Genomic DNA, 18053 nt, shown 5'->3' on the forward strand with positions numbered 1-18053 from the left:
TCCATTAGCATGGTGTTTTCTGTTAGCGTGTTGTTATCTGTTAGCATGGTGTTATCTGTTAGCGTGTTGTTGTCTGTTAGCGTGTTGTTATCCGTTGTCATACTGTTGTTAGCCTGCTGTTGGAAGCTATCTGTCATGCTGCTGTAATCAGAGCGCGGCTCGAACCTGACTCTTTCCCTCCATGATCTCCTTCAGTCGTTTGAGGGCGGTGCGGAGCTGGACGGCGGTGCGGGGGTCATGACTCCCCAGGGGGGCTTCCGACTTCCTACGGCCCTCTGTGACACGCACACACACACACACACACACACACGCACACGCGCACACACACACACATAGGAATGCTCAGTACTACAGAACATCATGCTCCTGTAGCCTTGCATCAGCTCAGGACATTAAAGCATGACATCACAGCAGCACCAAACTTGAGGGATCAACCAGCCATGTGAGAGGGCACTGCAAAAGTCAATTATTATTTCTGCTAATCATTATGGAGACTGTATGGAGACAATGCTTCCGTAAGCACTACTTACCGAACATCCACAAGCATTCATAAGCATTCAAAGCCTCCTCTGGCAACTTCCAAAGCATCTCAGACTGAACTATGTATCTGACAAGTTAATGTCAGCAGTTATTAGCAGGCATGGAGGCTAACAAACCTTCAAGACCACATGAGGATTATGTAATGCTTATGAAGCTTCCCTGGTGGTCAAAGAATGGACAGGTCAAACCATGTAAGTATAAATTTCCCTTGAAACATAAAGCTACATAACAAAAAAAAAAAATGTTGAGAATACCTCTCAAGAAGCCAGTCATCATTAACTTCCATGTTCATATCAGACGCACTGATTCGCATTTTGTTAGTGAAGGCAGCCACACAATAAGCACATGCTAAAAGGTGCATAAAATTCACTCAACTCAAAACCCCATTCACAAAAACTCAGGTTAAAACGGAATCCGGTTATTAGGTCCGTTGCTCAGCAACACTGCACGCCAAACCGTTCCAGAATATTCACCAAGAAACAGTGAGAACTCTAAGCACTGCCTGAAAGCAAATTCGTAAAATGGATCCTGTAGACCGTCCGCTCCCCACTCCATGGCTGAAAAAGGAAAAGGGAAAAAAAAAAGAATATTGCTTTCCTCCCCCCATTTGCAATTCTCCACACCCCCCCCCCCACCTTAAGAAAAACAGAAACAAAATTGCAACAAAATTTAAATTTGAAAGTCGTAAATTTTTACTGGCCGAGCTGTGGATTCAGGCCACGGTGGAGCCTGTAATGCTGGTATTTTTAGCTCACCGAATTTGTGTTTCCCCCCTTGCGTTCTCTCTCCTCTCTGTCGCAAGCGTTACCTGTTTGTCACCCTGCTTTTGATACCTGTGACTGTTACCTGGCCAAAGCAGGGGTGACAGAGATAAAATCGCGTTCATCATCCCTCAGATCCTCCTCCTCCTCCTACAGTCCAAATGCTACCGCTAACTCCACAGTTCCAATAATGCCGCGGGCACAGATCACCCGTGGCAGCCAATAGGAACGGAGCACATTCAGACACACTGTGATGCAGACCGTGGAGCTGTGATTAGGGGGAGGGGTTTATTCTGTAAAAGTGGGTGGGGCTCAGGCACTTAATCACCACAGTGACAGAACTCACTCTCTCTCTCTGTCTCTCTCTCAGAACACAGTGAGTAATCACAGGTCTTTGATCAGGTGACGGCGCACACCTCTGTCTCAGCGTCTGAACTCTGACGGGGGTCGTGCTTATCGCAACGCCTGCTCCAAACAACAAAAACACCACCGTGACATTTCCTGGCTGAACGCAGATACGGTTGCCGTCGGCTACTGTAATTTAATCACGCGAATGAAGTTGTTACAGAGGCAAGGGCTCCCCCTGGTGGTAAGTCCCACTAAACCGCTGGCCCAGAACCAAATCCCTGAGCGGGACAAAGCCGCCTGTGTCCCAGGAGGTCTGTGGGTAGGCCAAACTTGGCCACAGCAGAGGCGCTGTATGAGGGAAGGGGGGAATTTAGGACTGTTCCAAGTGCAGGGATGGGGTGGCCTGGGGTGGCGGGGCCCAATTTTAGATCTATTCATGGGGCCCAGAATCCCTGAGGGCACATCTGGCCACAGGGGCAGAGGGTTCCAATCACTTCATTGTGCAAGAGCACCTCCTCTGGCCAGCTGGGTAAGTGCAGCCTGCGTATGCCTGCGTAGCCCCTCCCACTCAGTGACTCAGTGTAGGGCCAGCAGGTCGAAGGGTAACGCGGGGCGACAGCATGTGCTCTGGAGGACGTACGCGCCCGTCTGACTGGGTCTTATATAAGAGAGCGTAACTGAGTCACAGTCCACAGCAGCACCATGTGACCTGTGACCTGTGGCCTGCACCTCAAAGTCCAGTTTGAGCAGGAGCAGGGCCTCAGAAATCACACTGCTGTAACAATGATAGCGGTATCTGTCAATGATCACACTGGAATGGTGGACTTCCTCCAGGACGTTTAATTTAACCTACACTGCTAACCGATTAATTACTTTCCAACACTGTACAAATCGAACAGTAGGCACTGCTGGCCATTCTAGACTGCAAATACAGCACAAGCATCTTTAAGATTTTAACAGTAAAAAAAAACATCCCAGTTACCCGGAATAGAAGTCAGTGCTGGATTAGGAGACTTTATTTTATCTACTTAATTAGCAGCCAGGACTCAAAGTTCCATATTTCTCGAGTATGTGTTTCACAGGCCTTTCCCTGAAATGTTTCCATTTGAATGTAATCTGAATATGGCCGTGTCCTCACACACCAACATATCAAATCCCATCAGCTGTAAAAATTAAGACTGCTCTCCTCATCTCCTCTGTTAATATTTAGCCTCCTGTGAACAGCCTGCCCTCTATATTTCACCGCACGTCACATTTATTCTGTACCCAGCAGCGACGCACACACACCACACATTCCCTTCCAGGACGGCTGGCTGTCCTGAAACTCTTGTGAGTTTATTTACTGCAAGATGCTGGAGATGAACACAATAATGACAGGTGGGTATCTGTACTAAGTACAGGGTGTAGTTCCATGTAAGAACCTGAATTTGTGCGTGTGTGTGTGAATGTGAGTGGGTGTGTGCGTGTGTGTATAAGTGTGTGCGCGTATGTGTGTATGTATCTGGGCGTATTAGTGTGTGCGTATGTATTGTATGCGTATGTGCGGTATGTGTATGAGTGTGTGTGCAATAATGAGTGCGTGTAAGTGTGCGTATCAGTGTGTGTGTGCGTGTGTGTGTATGAGTGTGTGTGTGTACGTATGAGTGTGTGTGTGTACGTATGAGTGTGTGAGCGCGTGTGTGTACGTATGAGTGTGTGAGCGTGTGTGGAGCCGGTACCTGACGCAGTGGAGGTCCTCCGGAGCAGTTCGGGGGGGTGCTGCTTCCTGTGCGTGGCCGAGACGTGGAGAGCGTGGGCCGGACTGGACCAGCTGCCCCCCTCCCTCTGTGGAGACGCCACCGGCACCTCCGCCTTCTCCGCCACCGAGGGGGGGCGCCCCTCGTCTGAGCACAGACCAATCACAACAGCAGGCTTACACCTCACGATAAATTACATCCAATCACAACAGCAGGATTACACCTCATGACCAATTACAGCCAATCACAGCGGCAGGACTACACCTCACAAACAATTACGACCAATCACAACAGCAGTTTTACACCTCACGACAAATTACATCCAATCACAACAGCAGGATTACACTCTGACAATTCGCAATCCACCAACATCCCAAATACACCAACACAAAAGGTTGTGTGAGAGTGCCTAATGCTGAACACGGTCTGAAGAGTTGACCTCTGTTGGCCAGCTCAGAGTCTCTGAGGAAGAGATATTGCACCAGTGAGGGGCTTAAACACTGAACTTGTGAAATCAGATCCCGTTTTATAAAAATGTGTCTGTTTCCAAACCCCCCCCCCCCCCACAGACACAACCTTGCTGTCTATCTTCCTGTCCTTACCAATACACCCCTCTTCTCTACGGTTTTTAGATTACATGTTAAATATATTCATTTGCGGAAAATGAATCGTGGATGTTTATGTCACTGGGCACTGCCATTTTAAACCGAACTCAACGCAGTCCTTCCGGAAAGAGCATGCCTGCCGTCGAGCTCAGTTACGCCCAGCGTTGCACAGAGCACCCAGAGGCCTCTGGGGCGAGGTCACCAGAGGACAGGCAGTGGAGGCACGTCACATGACCGCCTGGCGTCGCACGAGCGTAACCCTCTGCCACATTCCCACAAACCCAGAGCTGTGCCACATGACCCTCCAGGACAGGGAAGTCTCCCTCCTCCCCCCGCATGAATCACTGCTGCAGGCAGGTCACATGACTCCTGCGGTCACATGACCCACGCGGGCAGTCGTAAAGCACTCGGGCGTTTATGGATAACCGGCCAGACGCGAATAACGCAGGAGTATATTCCTGCAACACTGTCAGCTGCTGTAATATTGCTGTCTTTACTGCCTCATGACTAGTTTAACTGTTTACTGACTTTCAAACAACACTCGGCCATGAAGGGATGTTGTTTGTAGTTGTTTCAGCTTGCGCTGCAAGTGCAGGTAACGGCAGGTGATCAGTGAAAAGTGGAAAACAAGGAACACATGCGTCTGATTCTTTAAATCTGACAGAGACACAAAATAATCCATCCTTAACAAATAATCACACATTCACGGCCATAACATGTAACTCAGAACCTGTAACCAAAACGTAAGGAAGAAACAGGAATGTCTCACCGTGAATGAGCCCTGAAGAGAGTGTGTGTGTGTGTGTGTGTGTGTGTGTGTGAGTGTGTGTGTGTGTGTGTGTGTGTGCGTGCGAGAGTGTGTGTGTGTGTGTGTGTGTGTGTGTTGTGTGTGTGTGTGAGTGTGTGTGTGTGTGTATGTGGGGGTGTGAGTGTGTGTGTGCTCCTCACCTTTGCTGAAGCGGAAGAGGCTGACGAAGGAGCTGTAGGCCGAGCGGAGGGGGGGCTCGTCCTGCTCGGGGGTCAGGGGCTTGAAGTGCGTCAGGTGGGAGGGGCTCCGGGGCAGGGGGGGTGGCTCCGCGCTCCACTCCAGCGTGGAGGAGGAGGAAGAGGAGGACTTATCATCAGCAGCCATGTCACTGCTCCTGAGAGACAGAGACAGAGACCCAGACGTGTCACTGCTCCTGAGAGACAGAGTTACTGCTCCATGTCACTGCTCCTGAGAGACAGAGACCCAGACATGTCACTGCTCCTGAGCAACAGAGACCCAGACGTGTCACTGCTCCTGAGAGACAGAGTTACTGCTCCATGTCACTGCTCCTGAGGACAGAGGACAGAGGATGCCCAGCGCTCACTCTCCTGAAGAGAAGAGACTAAGATCAGAGCATGTCACTGCTCCTGTGAGACAGAGACCCAGCCATGTCACTGCTCCTGAGACAGAGACAGGGACCCAGCCATGTCACTGCTCCTGAGAGACAGACCCAGACGTCTCACTTCTCCTGAGAGACAGAGACTCAGACGTCTCACTTCTCCTGAGAGACAGAGACCCAGACGTCTCACTTCTCCTGAGAGACAGACCCAGACGTCTCACTTCTCCTGAGAGACAGAGACTCAGACGTGTCACTTCTCCTGAGAGACAGAGACCCAGACGTCTCACTTCTCCTGAGAGACAGAGACTCAGACGTGTCACTTCTCCTGAGAGACAGAGACTCAGACGTCTCACTTCTCCTGAGAGACAGAGACCCAGACGTCTCACTGCTCCTGAGAGACAGACGGACACCAACAGAGGGATGTGAGAAACAGCCACGCATTCAGCACTTCACATCTTCGATCGCATTCAAAACATTTTTTACAGTGTGAATCAGTGGAGCCATTAAGTCACTTCGTAAATGCAAATTTATTAAGGAAGCCATTTTGCATAGCAGTGTGGCGGACCGAGCGCCTCTGTGCAGCTGTAGTCTGTGACCTCAGCGGGGGCTTCCACACTTCTCACCCACAGCATTCAGAATAACATCAATCCAGAAGTGTTGAAGTTAAACTGACATTTTCACTTTAACAGGTTTAACTGAGCAGCAGAGCGTTCACATTGTCTCGTGGGAGTTTTATATAAATATCTTTTTCTTTTTTTTTTTTTACCTAGCATTGAGTAAAACTCCTTAATGTGACACTTTTAAAAAAAAAAAAAAGAAAAGAAAATGGTAGGAAGATGGTATCGGGTGGTACTGGAAGAGGGAATTGAGAGCTTGGTTTCAGCCAAAGAATACACCGTAACAGGAACAAGGTACAGTACCTCACATGCAAACAGCACAAGAGAACTGTGTTTATAAAGTACCTTAATAAGCGTGATAGCACTGAAATCATTTAACTAACAATTCCTCATACGGTGATCACTGCACTTCCAAGCAGGTTTTCAGTGCAGGATACCAGTGTAGTGTTCTTCAGAGCAATCAGTCACAGAAGGAGGAAGCTACAGGTCTCTTAATGCTTCTCAGAACATTAACTCGGTTGATGGAATCATGGTTCTGCGGTAGCACCACAGTCAGCTCACCTCACTTCAGTCACAAATAATAAAAGCTGTAATACTATCTGAAACAAAAAAATACAAATAAAAAATAATAAAACACTTTCTTTATAAAAATGAAAAATAATCAATAGACTGAATAATATTGTACATTTAGGGTTAAAAAACAAAACAAGCAATCAGTAGAGATGAGTGTCTGCTGCACCACGTGACGCGAGCTTCAGTTTCACTGGCGGAGGGCCCCAGTGTGGATCAGGTCTGAGAGCGCGCGGGTCACATGTGCTGGTCACGTGATCGCCAGGGCAACATTCTCAGGAAGGGAGGGCAGGCCTTGCCCAATCACAGCAGCGCAGCAGCGCAGCCTATGATCAACGGTTGCCCTGGAGACCACATGACGGCAGTATAATATCAGAAGACACACAGCCATGCATCTCCACGGCCAGAGCTTGCCAACTGGAAGCCTGATTAAAACCATCCCCCCTGTACGAACATGCCTGAGCACTTTCACATTCACATTCTATTTGATAGCTTTCTTATGCAGACTGTCACTTAGGCGTGGAACATTCTGTTCAGGTTAGTGTTAGGTTAAGTGATAAACATTTGGGGCCAAACAAATGTGGCAGTTTTTCCTACAGAACTACTGTTCCCAGTATGCAAATCAACTGGAGCTCACTTGTCTGGAAAACTGAGCTCCCAAAGCCACAAAATAAAGGAACGGCAGCTCACGCTCACTATGCTTCGTACACGCACCTTTCCATGGGTACGGCAGATCAAAATGTCACTAGATAGTGCTGCAACCCCGTGTCACCAATGCCAACTGTCAAAAACAGCTGGCGTTGGGCCTAATTAACGCTGAGCAGTCTTTAAAAAAACAAAAACCCCAAAATTTACAAGAAACTTTCCTGGTAGTGCAGGTAACAGCCAACGTCATGGAAACACAGCATCTGCCAATCAGCCTCCTCTGGATGACAGGCCATTGACGACTTCCACAAACGGGAATTCTCCAGCAGGACCGAATTTATCAAAATCCTATCCCTCAATTTGTAGGAACACTTACATTAATTCCATGCATATATATTTTTGATAAAGAATACCTTTTCTTTCTTGGGAAGTGAGAGTGAAATACAGGAAATGGGCCACGTTTTTAGAGAACAGAAAAGCATTGAAAGAATGCTTGACGCGCCAAAAAAAAAAAGCACAGATTCCTTCACTGATTCTTAGTTTTCCGAGATCCTTTATTCTTCAGTAAATGGTACTGGAGTTAACGCTTGGAAAAAACAACTGTTTGGTAATGCAGGCACAGACAAGTTTTTACCCCACGCAAGACTGAGTCAGTCCACACGCTGCACCATGTCATTAAAGACAGGAGGGCCCGGAACACCGCACAGCGAAATTAGCCGGTGTTCCACTGTGGTTCCATTCCAGCATGGCGCAGTGCCCGTGGTTTTGGGGATGGGTCTGTGAGCACGCCTGGGAGGGCACTCTATGAAGGATGCCTACCCAGGAAAGGTAGAAACCTGCCAAGCCACGTTACAGAAATTGCACCAAGCAGGAATATTAAGATAACATGAAACGGACACAACAATTGCATGGTGGAAGTCAGGCTTGTGTTGACTGAAGACAGAATGCAAATATTCTCCTTTTAAATCAAGCAGAAAATCCTCCCACTTTGGAACGTACATTAGAAATATTTAATATACTGTATTAATAAATTCTGACATTTACAATGCATATGCTTTCTGCTTTCATAATAACAATACAAATAGGAATACTATTAATTATAATAGTAATAATGTATTGTTATTATTATTGTCGTTATTATTATTATGCGATTATGTATGTGTTTATTATTATTGTCGTTGTTGTTATCATTATGCTACTAATGTGTTCATTATTGTTGTTACTGATGTTAGCGTTGTTTGCTTAGCAGACACGTTCAGTGACTTGGGCTCCCATGCCTTAATTCTCACGTGTTAATCTTTTAGCCTTTCATGGTGCATTAAGTATCTCGCTGCATGCCACTGTAATTCCACGAAATTCTCTAATTTAGGTTGATTAAAATCAGCATGGGGACTGGAAAAATTCCCCTTGGCTTCAGCGGCTTATAGCACTTTCGGTTTGCTTCGGGGAAATGTGCGAACCTGCCGGTACTTAGACGCAACATGTGACCACGAAGCCTATGATGCCGCGATGACAGGGAGTTGTGGTCTACAGTAAGCAAACCGTACATTTATCATCACAAAACACCACCCAGGCGAGCATATGTATGCGCACGCACGCCAATTTGAGAACGTATTATTAAGTATAAACAACACGGTCATTATATGCACTTAAAAAATTACGAAGTTGGTTCTCTAACTAGCAAGCTAACCTCCGTCAATAATACCAATGTTCCAGGTTGCACAAATAATTTTATTGTTAGCAAACGTCACATTATCCTAACGCTAGTTCATTGCCATTACTAGTTAATAATAATTAACAAGTAAGTAGCCAGCCACACAAAATTGCAAGTATAACATCCTAATTCCAAAGAAATATCCGCTAGCATCAGTTAGCTCGCCAGCCAAAACACTCGCTACTGACATCGAGGCTAGATTTCTACAAGTAACTATACAGAGAGCTAACAAAACGAAGCAACGGTGTTGTAGCAAACGTGTCGATTTCAGAACAAAAACATAAAACGTATTTGTCATTTTGTTGGCCAGAACTGTCCGATAAGGTGTGTCATTACGTCATAGCTGGTACCATCTTTTCAATGGACTAACTAGTTAACGGCTAGACATCCCTCCCGAAGGCCGTAAGAAAACTAACTTAGCCTGCTAGCTAAGCGGAAATCGGAAATCACTGTTAAATTGGGAGGCAAGCTAGCGGCTTACCTGTGCAGAGTGGGTTTTCGTTGGCATCCCTGTTTCTATGTTCAGCCGCTGGTTATGTCGGAAAATGAGTGTTGTTTATGTAACGATCCAAACCCGCTTCCTCCAGCATCTAGTTTCTTCCTGGCTGCAGCAGGCTGAATCAGTTGACTACCGGTACAATCGAACTGCTCGGGTCACGAGACCAGGCAGTGCAGCTATCTACTTTGCTAATTCCTATTGAGGACATTGGATTGACGTACCGTGTATGGGTACGGTACATCCAGTTCTTAACTGCGTAATTTCACTTGGTCAATAAGTCCCCCAAAAATCGCTATTCAAAAGCAATTAAATATAGCTGGTAAGATAGCTGTCATATAGAGCTAGAACTATTACTAGACTCTACATTTTTGTTAATATATGTATCAGTAATAAACTTTGCCTGTGTCAGTAGTCATCGCTGAACACTTTTGGTGCTGGGAGTATATTAGACCATATCGCCATGACTAACTTCACAGGTTTGAATTTTCTGGTCTAAAAAGGTTGAGATCTAGGCAGGATCCAACACATTATCCACAATAGCATACAATTTGCCAACGTACCTAAGAGACAGAGAAATTATCTTGCTTCGTGTTTCCTCTCTACTGTTATATTCCTTGTGTACAGTCCTCCATGGCAGAATCTGCATAACCATGGTTGTTTCACGAGATAGTACAGCTTATAACACCACCTTTGAACGCGCAAGTGTCCAATTAAAGAGTGATTCGCGCAGACTTTGGCAGTCCTGACTTTGGTGCAAAAGTTCAGGTGATACAGTTTCATAACTGAAGACAATTGCGTTGAATTCCTGGGCGAGACAAGAGACTAGATTCACTTAGGTTGAATTCCTGGGTCAGACAAGATGTCTTTATTTCTGGTACTTTCTGAGAGTTATTGTGTTAACATCTTGAGGACAAAACTACACTAATATTAATCTTGAAAGATTAGTACGTTTCAAACATATGTTGTACTCTTTACTGTAGACACTTTAATTACTGCATATAATTTTAAAACCATATATCATTGTTGAAGCATAGGGGCAGTCAAGTCATTCAAAGACATTTTAAAAAATCTTTACAAAGCTGTAAAGATCATATGTGCTGATAAAATGTTATTGCTCAGGTCAGCTATAGAAAATACAAATGACATGTGGCATAACATAAAATGTTTATTTAGGAGTACAAACTAAGAAACTTGTAATCACCCGTGGCCTTCACATTAATTTTCAATGTATCAAATGTATAACCAAAATGTCACTATTGCTGTTAATTTATTACTGGAATAAAATTAGTTTTTTTTTTTTTTTTAAAACCAGTGTAAATAAGGTTTATATATTTGTCGGTGTCATGCAAAAACCCCATATGTTCGTTTTTTTTTTTTTTAAACACAAGTTCTGTAAGGAACTGTATAGCAACTGTAAATGTCTCAGAACTCGACAAGTGATAAAGGTTGAAGAAAATTCAGTGTTCGTAAACGGGAAAATACAGTTTCTGAGAGAAATCCATGTTTGGGGGAAGGGCTTTTTTCCGTGACACCGACGATGATTTATAAATACAGTGCAGTTATTTTTACGCAAACTCGTGGCCTCATTTTTGCCAAAAACCACCTGACTTTAGTCCCCTTGTGACTCATAGCATTTTGTGACCATTTTCCATCCCGAGGTCGACCACTAGGGGGATGATAATATTCAATGAAGGACCTCCCACCATTGGAGGTAGCAGCCAATCTCAGATCGAGCACTGTCCATTCCTATCTATGATTGGTCATTTTCAATGACTGGTATTGGTCCGAGGAACTGTTCAGAATTTTAACTGGAAACGGCGGCGGTAGTATTGTGTTTATATTTAAAGATGGGAGAAAGAATCGGTTTGTGTCTGTTTAGAAAATAAACCGCTGTAATATTTTAACCTGTTTCAGTTTAGCTACATGTAGTCACTTTTATCATTGTAGGGACAGACAACAGACGACAAATCTTCATAAATAAAGTGTAACGTGCGTGAGTATGTTTCTATATGGCTAACGTTAACTAACTTGTAGCCAACAAATGGGAAAAGCCCCTTAACCAGCTAACCTTACCAAAAGATAAGTTAGCTACAAACGCTGGCACTAGACTAGCAAACGTCAAGTTTACATTAGACTACATTGCTTTAATTTATTAGACGGTGTTGTCCAGGGCGACTTACAATGTGAGACAATACATATTGATTGTCTAACGATGTCCTTACCAGTATCTAACGTTAGCAACGTTGGTAGTAAATCACCCTTTGCTCAAATTTTCCATAGTTCCCATAACCATGCAGTTTGACGGCAGCGTGAGGCGCTTCGCACAAGCTAATCCAAAGGGTATTAAATCCACGACGAAACCGGTTGCCAAGCAGAACTCGTCGTTCGCCGCGAAGATCAAGACAAAGATCCAAAGTAAGTGTCGCCACATTCCTACTAGTTACCGACGTACGTTATCTCGGTACATGTGGCCAGGGCGGATGTGTGTGGTGGCGTTGCAAAACCAGAGGTAGAGTTCCTGTTAACATAAAAAGCGGAGTAAGACACGTTTCTAACAGCTTAGCCTTTATTAAGGCACACATAATGAAGCTGTTCGCATAAGCGAAAGTGGGCACCTCGCATAGCTTTGGTTGCAAAATGTTGTTCAAAAATTATGATTAGTCCAACTCTCCCCTTTAAATCACCAAAATGATAGCCATCAAATTAACTGGTTCTGTAATGCTTGTTGTTGACCATACAGACCCAAACCACCTTCGCTTCTTTCACCATCTCCACAGATACGTCATCCTTCTTCAAGGTCTCGCTGAAGACCAATAACAAGGCCCTGGCCCTCGCCCTAGTGGCCCAGAAGGAGAAGAGTCGGCTGCTGGAAACGGAGACGGTTCGGCTGCGGAAAGAAGTCCAGGCTCTGTGCTTTGACCTCGCGCACCGTCGGCATAAGCACAACCAGCTGGTGCGTTTAGGGGGGCGGGGGATTCACCTCTCCGCCTGTGTGCAGGGGCCTTGTGGGCCAGGCCGTGGTATTTTATGTGCTGTTCTATGGTATTGATGACCCCCTCACTGCAACATGCAAGACGCCACACCTGTCAGTGAAAGCTACACTCGCTGTGGTATAAGAAATTTGATCATATTTTGCTTTTTGATGGAATCTGTTTGAGTGAGGCCCAGTGCATTTAACTGATAACGTTAGGGAATTTTGTAGCAGTGGACAAGAATCCTCTTCCCAGTTAAACGCTTAAATTACTCTGAAATACTCCCTTCTTTGAGCAGAAAGGGGAGGGGAAGAGGGTGAAGATGTTGCTTGCCATGCAAAGAACTTTATTTAGCGGCTGTTGTGAATGTGCACGAGAATATTTGCCATTCTGTCTCCTTGTGTCATATTCTAGGTCAGACTTTTGAGGGATCATCAAGCAAGAGCCTTGAACAGCCTGGTAGCTGCTGTGGACCTGCTCTCCTCTGAAGATGTAAGGGTTTAGGGGTTCGTCAGGATCCCTGGCTTTCCAAAATGTGTGACAAAGTTTTTTTGCCCTGTTGTGTGAATGAATGTGTGTACACCAACCTCAGAAAGCCCAAGAAGTCACTTCTTGGACTTCTTGGCTACTGGTTCAGTTGTTGAGTGTTTCATGGTTAAGTTGTAATTATTTTGTGTGTGTGTGGGGGGGGGGGGATTTGTCATGTCTAAATACATATAAGCTTAAATTTATACACTCTATTATTATTATATTGTTAAACTTTCAAGTTGGTTGTCTGTGTTGTTGTTTTTAAGGTCTCCATTGGTGCAAATGAAGAAATAAACGAGAAATCTCCTCCAGACCCTGAAGATGCTATCGTGGAGCTGGGGAGGTATTTAATTTGCCTGCGGACAAACTGAATCAGGTCTCTGTTTGAGGCCTAGTGTGTGTTGGGCTTAAAATCTGGAACTGAATACTGGGCAGAGTGTTCAGCTTTCCTGGCCTCCCTAAAACAGCTTTTGGAAAACAGTATTAGTAAATGGGAAACATTTCTTTTTGTTTTTGTGTGCAAAACAGTGAGTAAGGGGTATTATACATTTTTTAAAATCTCGGTTTCTCTATTCCTGCTAATTTTTCTCCCCAGCAAAGTGTGCAGGGTGCCGGTCCTGCCTGCGCAAACTGGAAACACTGCGTGCCCTTCGCCAAAGGAACCAACCGGGGAACCCAGCAGATCCCCCAGAGACCAATCGAGGAACCCCTCAGTGGAGATCCACGCACAGCCCAGCACTGCCACTCTTCCCAGTGTCCAGGCGTCCATCGGTAGGAGAAGCATGTCCTGATATTTGTGTCCGGTGGCATTTCTGTTGCCCAGTGCCATTGAAACCTGGCATTTGAAAACTTGAAAGTATTCTGACAAGACAGGAGATTTATTCATTTGGAGACTGTCACCTTTGGAGAAAAGATAGTTAACTCTTGTTGTACTTTTTTCTTCTTTTAAATTATTTTAATAGGAAGTGCGTGTAATGAGGAGGACACAGAGACTGCAGAAAGGATCCCGTCTCTCCCAGAAACAGTTCCCCGCCCGTCCACCGGCTTGCAGCTGCAGTTAGATAAGTGGACCCGGTTCTACTCGGATACTCTGCTGGAGTCAGAAACCTTCCCAGAATCCCTTGCTGTGAATTCAGTGCCCTCGGTGGAGCCTGTGGCGGAGCTGGCTTCGGTGGAGCCGAGGGGGCTGGCCGGCAGCCCAAGGGGGGGGTCCGCACGTCCAGAGAGGACCAGCCTCTTTGAAACGGAGATGGAGATCACACTTGGCGACACGGCGGCAAAAATAGTCACCGTGGAGACCAAACCCAGGAAGAGCAGGAAAGAGGGCGTGGCCAAGTCGAGGAAGGCGGTCGTGCAGGCGGTCGGCAGTCATTCTCCAGGTAAGGAAGAGAGGAAGACGAAGAAGAAGAAGGAAAGCAGCTCCGTTCGCAGCGAAGAGACTGAGAGCGCAAATGCCCCTCCCACTCAGGGGCGGAGCATGATTCCGAGACCCGCCTCCCGCCTGCCTCCCGGTCCCACCCGCCCCGCTGAAGAGGAGGAGCCCGCGGGCGGAGACGCGGACTGGTTCGCGGCTCGCCGGAACGCTCACGTCACCTCCCGCAACGCGAAACACCGTCGGGACACCCGCGACGCCCCGAAACCCGCCGGAGCCGTCCCGGGGGAGCCGAACCTGAGGAAGACGTTCGTCGTCTCCCTCGGCAACGGCTGTACGAAGGCCGGATCCGTAACCTTGCTGAACGCTGACCGTTTCAGAAATACTAAAACTCGCGAGTCAGACGACTATTTCAGAAATACTGAAACTCACGAATTGGAAGACTATTCCAGAAATACTGAAACTCGCGAGTCAGACGACTATTTCAGAAAGACTGAAACTCGCGAGTCAGAAGACTATTCCAGAAATGCTGAAACTCACGAATCAGACGACTATTTCAGAAATGCTGAAACTCGCGAGTCAGACGACTATTCCAGAAATACTGAAACTCGCGAATCAGAGGACTATTTCAGCAAAACTGAAACTCACAAATCAGACGACTATTCCAGAAATACTGAAACTCGCGAGTCAGAAGACTATTTCAGCAAAACTGAAACTCGTGAATCAGACGACTATTTCAGCAAAACTGAAACTCGTGAATCAGACGACTATTTCAGCAAAACTGAAACTCGCGACTCGGAACGCAAGGCTATGGAAATGCCCGGGGACACGGATACCGGGGGGGCTGAAGGGCTGAAAGGGAAGAGCAGGAAGACTTACTTCATCTCCACGGCAGAGAGCGGTTCGGCCGTGAGCAGGAAAACGTACGTGATCCCGCACGACGGCAAGCCGGGCCGCGCGTCCGCGAAGTGCCGGAGGACCAAAGCTCTTCCCGCGAGCGCGGAAAACGAACCTGCCATCGAGGAGCGCGGCGTTGGCGACCTGGGCCACGCCGAGGAACCGGCGATAGCTGAAACGAGCACGTTAGAACTCCACATCGGACCGCCCCGGGACCCCCAGCCTGGCTTGGCGGGAAAACGCAAGGGGTCGTTCTTGGAGGGGCCCCTGGCCCCCGGCGCGGGCCCGGCGGGGGACCCTGGTGACCCGGACGGTCCCGTTGCGGAGGACGACGCTCCCTGGGAGACCCCGAATCCGCCGTTCGTCGTCACGGAGGAACCCAAACCCAAGAGGTGCAAGAAGGAGAGCGGCGCCCGGGAGGGGAAGAAGGAGAGAAAACGGAGGGATGACACCTGCCCTCAGGGGAAGAAGAGGAGGAAGAAGAAGAGGAGGAGCAGCGGCGGCGGTCACGAAGAGCGAGACCTCGACGCGGACGTCCCGGCCTCGTGGGGGGCCGGCGAGACCCGTAGGCCGGCCCCCGGACCGGAGCCAGAGGAACTGTGGGCGGAGCAACCGGAACACTGGGGCATAATTACAGAGCACGTGACGGCACGTGGAAAGAGCAGCTTAAGGAAGACCGACGTCGTCTCTCCGGGCGGGTATGGAGGCCGTAACTCGGTCGACTCTGCGGTCAGCGCTCGACCGCTTGCATTTCCTGCTCCGGAGGAAGAGAGCGAAGGAGCCGGAAAAGGCGTGACTTCCGCCCTCGCGCCCGCGGATTCCAACGGCGAGGAGAACAAGGAGAACGAGGCCGGTCCCGGCGCCGCTGCGGCTCGGAGCGGAGCGCTGAAGAGGAGCGGGTCCTGGGAGCCGGACGTCCCGGTCGGCCCGGAAGAGGCCGCCGCCCCCGCGCCTCAGAGCCGTCCTGCGGCGGACAGGAAGTCGTCCGCGGTCCCGGACCGCCACGCGCGCGGGGCCCCCGCGTCCGCGAGGGGCCCGAGGAGCAGGGCGCCCCCCAGCAGGAGGGGCTCGGAGTGGGAGAGGGAGGCGCGCGCTGGGGAGGTCCCGGCTGGCACGGGCTCCCCGGAGGGGGCGCGGGAGAGTCTCAAAAGGCTGATCATGGGCGAGAGGCCCCCCTGGGAGCTGCTGGAGGACACGGGCGCCTCCTTCCCCGAGTGGGACGTCCCATCGGAGACGCCTACCCCCAGCCCTCTTTCGAAGCCGACGCCCGGTAGGATGACCGTCTATGAGGAGCAGTTGGACAGAGTACCAGAGAGCTCTCCAGGTACGTGGGGCAGAACCAGTCTGAAGTGGGACAGACCCAGATTGAAGTGGGGTAGACCCAGACTGAAGTGGGTCTAAGGGTTATGGCAATTGGGGTCGGGGGTGTTGCATTAAAAGAGGTTAATATAATAAATACATAAATAAGTGTGACGGAGCCTGAAGGCTGAGTCTCAATTCGCATTTGTCCTTAACTTTGACGAGTGAATGCAAGAGTTCATGTTTGTGAAGAAGAAAAAAACTCGCTAGCGCAAATCTTCTGTTTTTTTTTGGTGAAACAGACAGACTGCCTGCAGCCTCCTGCCTATGACTGAGTGACAGCCATGCTGATGTACAGCATAACAGCGTTCCCTCCTGTGTGATTTTTGCCTAATTCGGTATTTTTTTCCTCCTTTTTACCTGCTTTAGGGGTCAGAGCACTGAAGAGCTGTACCAACACGGCTGTTATGATGGACCCGGAGCAGGGAAGGGTGCGGAGACGTGGGAAAGCTGCTGTTTCCTACAAGGAACCGTCCATCAACTGGTGAGAACTCGCTCTGAATGCATTCCGTCCGCTATCGCTGGGAATGCAGGGGACGGAATGGAAATAGACAGGTCTCAGTTGCCTTCATGTTTTTTTTTTTAACAGAATATCCTTGTTGTAACAGAAAGAGTCTTGTTTGTTGTAACATGTCTTGGTTTTTTTTGACCATATGAGGCCCATCCCAGCATAATAAGGTCACACAGACAGTGAATCGGAGTGATCAAAGTGTTTATTCAGTGAGAGAGTTTTGAGCAAGGTTATTGTAAACAAAAACTGAAACTAAAATAGGCTTTGAGAAAGCATATTCCAGAACACTGAAACAAAATTGAAACTAGAGTTTTTGCCTGTGTGTGTGTGTGTGTGTGTGCGTGCTTGCACATATTGGTCTGTATATGTGTGTGTGTGTGTGTGTGTGTGCATGCATGCGCATATGGGTGTGTGTATGTGTGTGTGCGTGTTGGTGGATTCAGTAATGTATACATGCAGCGATGGTGTGTGTATATGTGTGTGTTGGTGTGTGTGTGTGTGTTGGTGGATTCAGTAATGTGTACATGCAGTGATGCAATTATTATCTTCCTTTACAGCAAAATGAGGCGTGGAGATAAATTCAGTGACACAAAGTTCCTGAGTTCTCCGATATTCAAAGAGAAGAAGAAGAAGAAAGTGCAGGCTCACAAGCTGGAGATTCATACGGGGCATCATTTTAACATGGATGACATGGATTGAATTCTGTCTTTCTTTTCATCCTCATAATTTAATTTTACATAATTGCTTTTCCCGTGTTATACTTTGTATTTTACACCGACTTTTATTGAATAAAGTCTTTCCCAGTTTAAAATATCGAAGTTTGGTGTATGCTCTGTTTGTGACCTCTAAGCAAGGACGGAGATGACGGCAGCATTTGTGTTGATTGCATTTAATTAGCCTGCTTTAAATTAGCCCTAAAATTAGCCAGAGTCCTGTGAGGGGAAAAAAAACTCCCAGGGCATTGGGCACCAGGAAGAACGAACTGCTGAACTCCCTTGTTAAGGTGAGTGTT

At 47.5% G+C, this 18053-nt stretch overlaps 2 protein-coding genes across 3 annotated transcripts in view; one reads left to right on the forward strand and one right to left on the reverse strand.

Moving 5' to 3' along the window:
- Positions 1–9526, reverse strand: part of pikfyve (phosphoinositide kinase, FYVE finger containing) — a 33806-nt gene extending 24280 nt beyond the window's left edge. The window contains exons 1-4 of the mRNA XM_064329847.1: positions 9385–9526; positions 4939–5132; positions 3368–3532; positions 166–275 (exon numbers count right to left, since the gene is read on the reverse strand). Coding sequence (XP_064185917.1) covers positions 166–275; positions 3368–3532; positions 4939–5122 — 459 coding nt within the window. The 5' untranslated portion in view covers positions 5123–5132; positions 9385–9526. The remainder of the gene's footprint in view (positions 1–165; positions 276–3367; positions 3533–4938; positions 5133–9384) is intronic.
- A 1649-nt stretch (positions 9527–11175) lies between these two features.
- Positions 11176–17854, forward strand: sgo2 (shugoshin 2). 2 transcript variants are annotated; one of them, XM_064329616.1, is made up of 9 exons: positions 11176–11391; positions 11683–11817; positions 12180–12355; positions 12789–12866; positions 13169–13245; positions 13498–13673; positions 13865–16495; positions 16900–17014; positions 17599–17854. In XM_064329616.1, the coding sequence occupies exons 2-9, from the start codon at positions 11694–11696 to the stop codon at positions 17738–17740; spliced, it is 3519 nt and encodes a 1172-aa protein (XP_064185686.1). In that variant the 5' UTR covers positions 11176–11391; positions 11683–11693; the 3' UTR covers positions 17741–17854. The 2 variants fall into 2 exon arrangements, with proteins under 2 accessions (XP_064185686.1, XP_064185685.1); XM_064329615.1 differs by having other exon boundaries at positions 11177–11395.
- Positions 17855–18053: the final 199 nt, after the last annotated feature.

This window comes from Anguilla rostrata, chromosome 3 (assembly GCF_018555375.3).
Source record: "Anguilla rostrata isolate EN2019 chromosome 3, ASM1855537v3, whole genome shotgun sequence".
Lineage (NCBI taxonomy): Eukaryota > Metazoa > Chordata > Actinopteri > Anguilliformes > Anguillidae > Anguilla > Anguilla rostrata.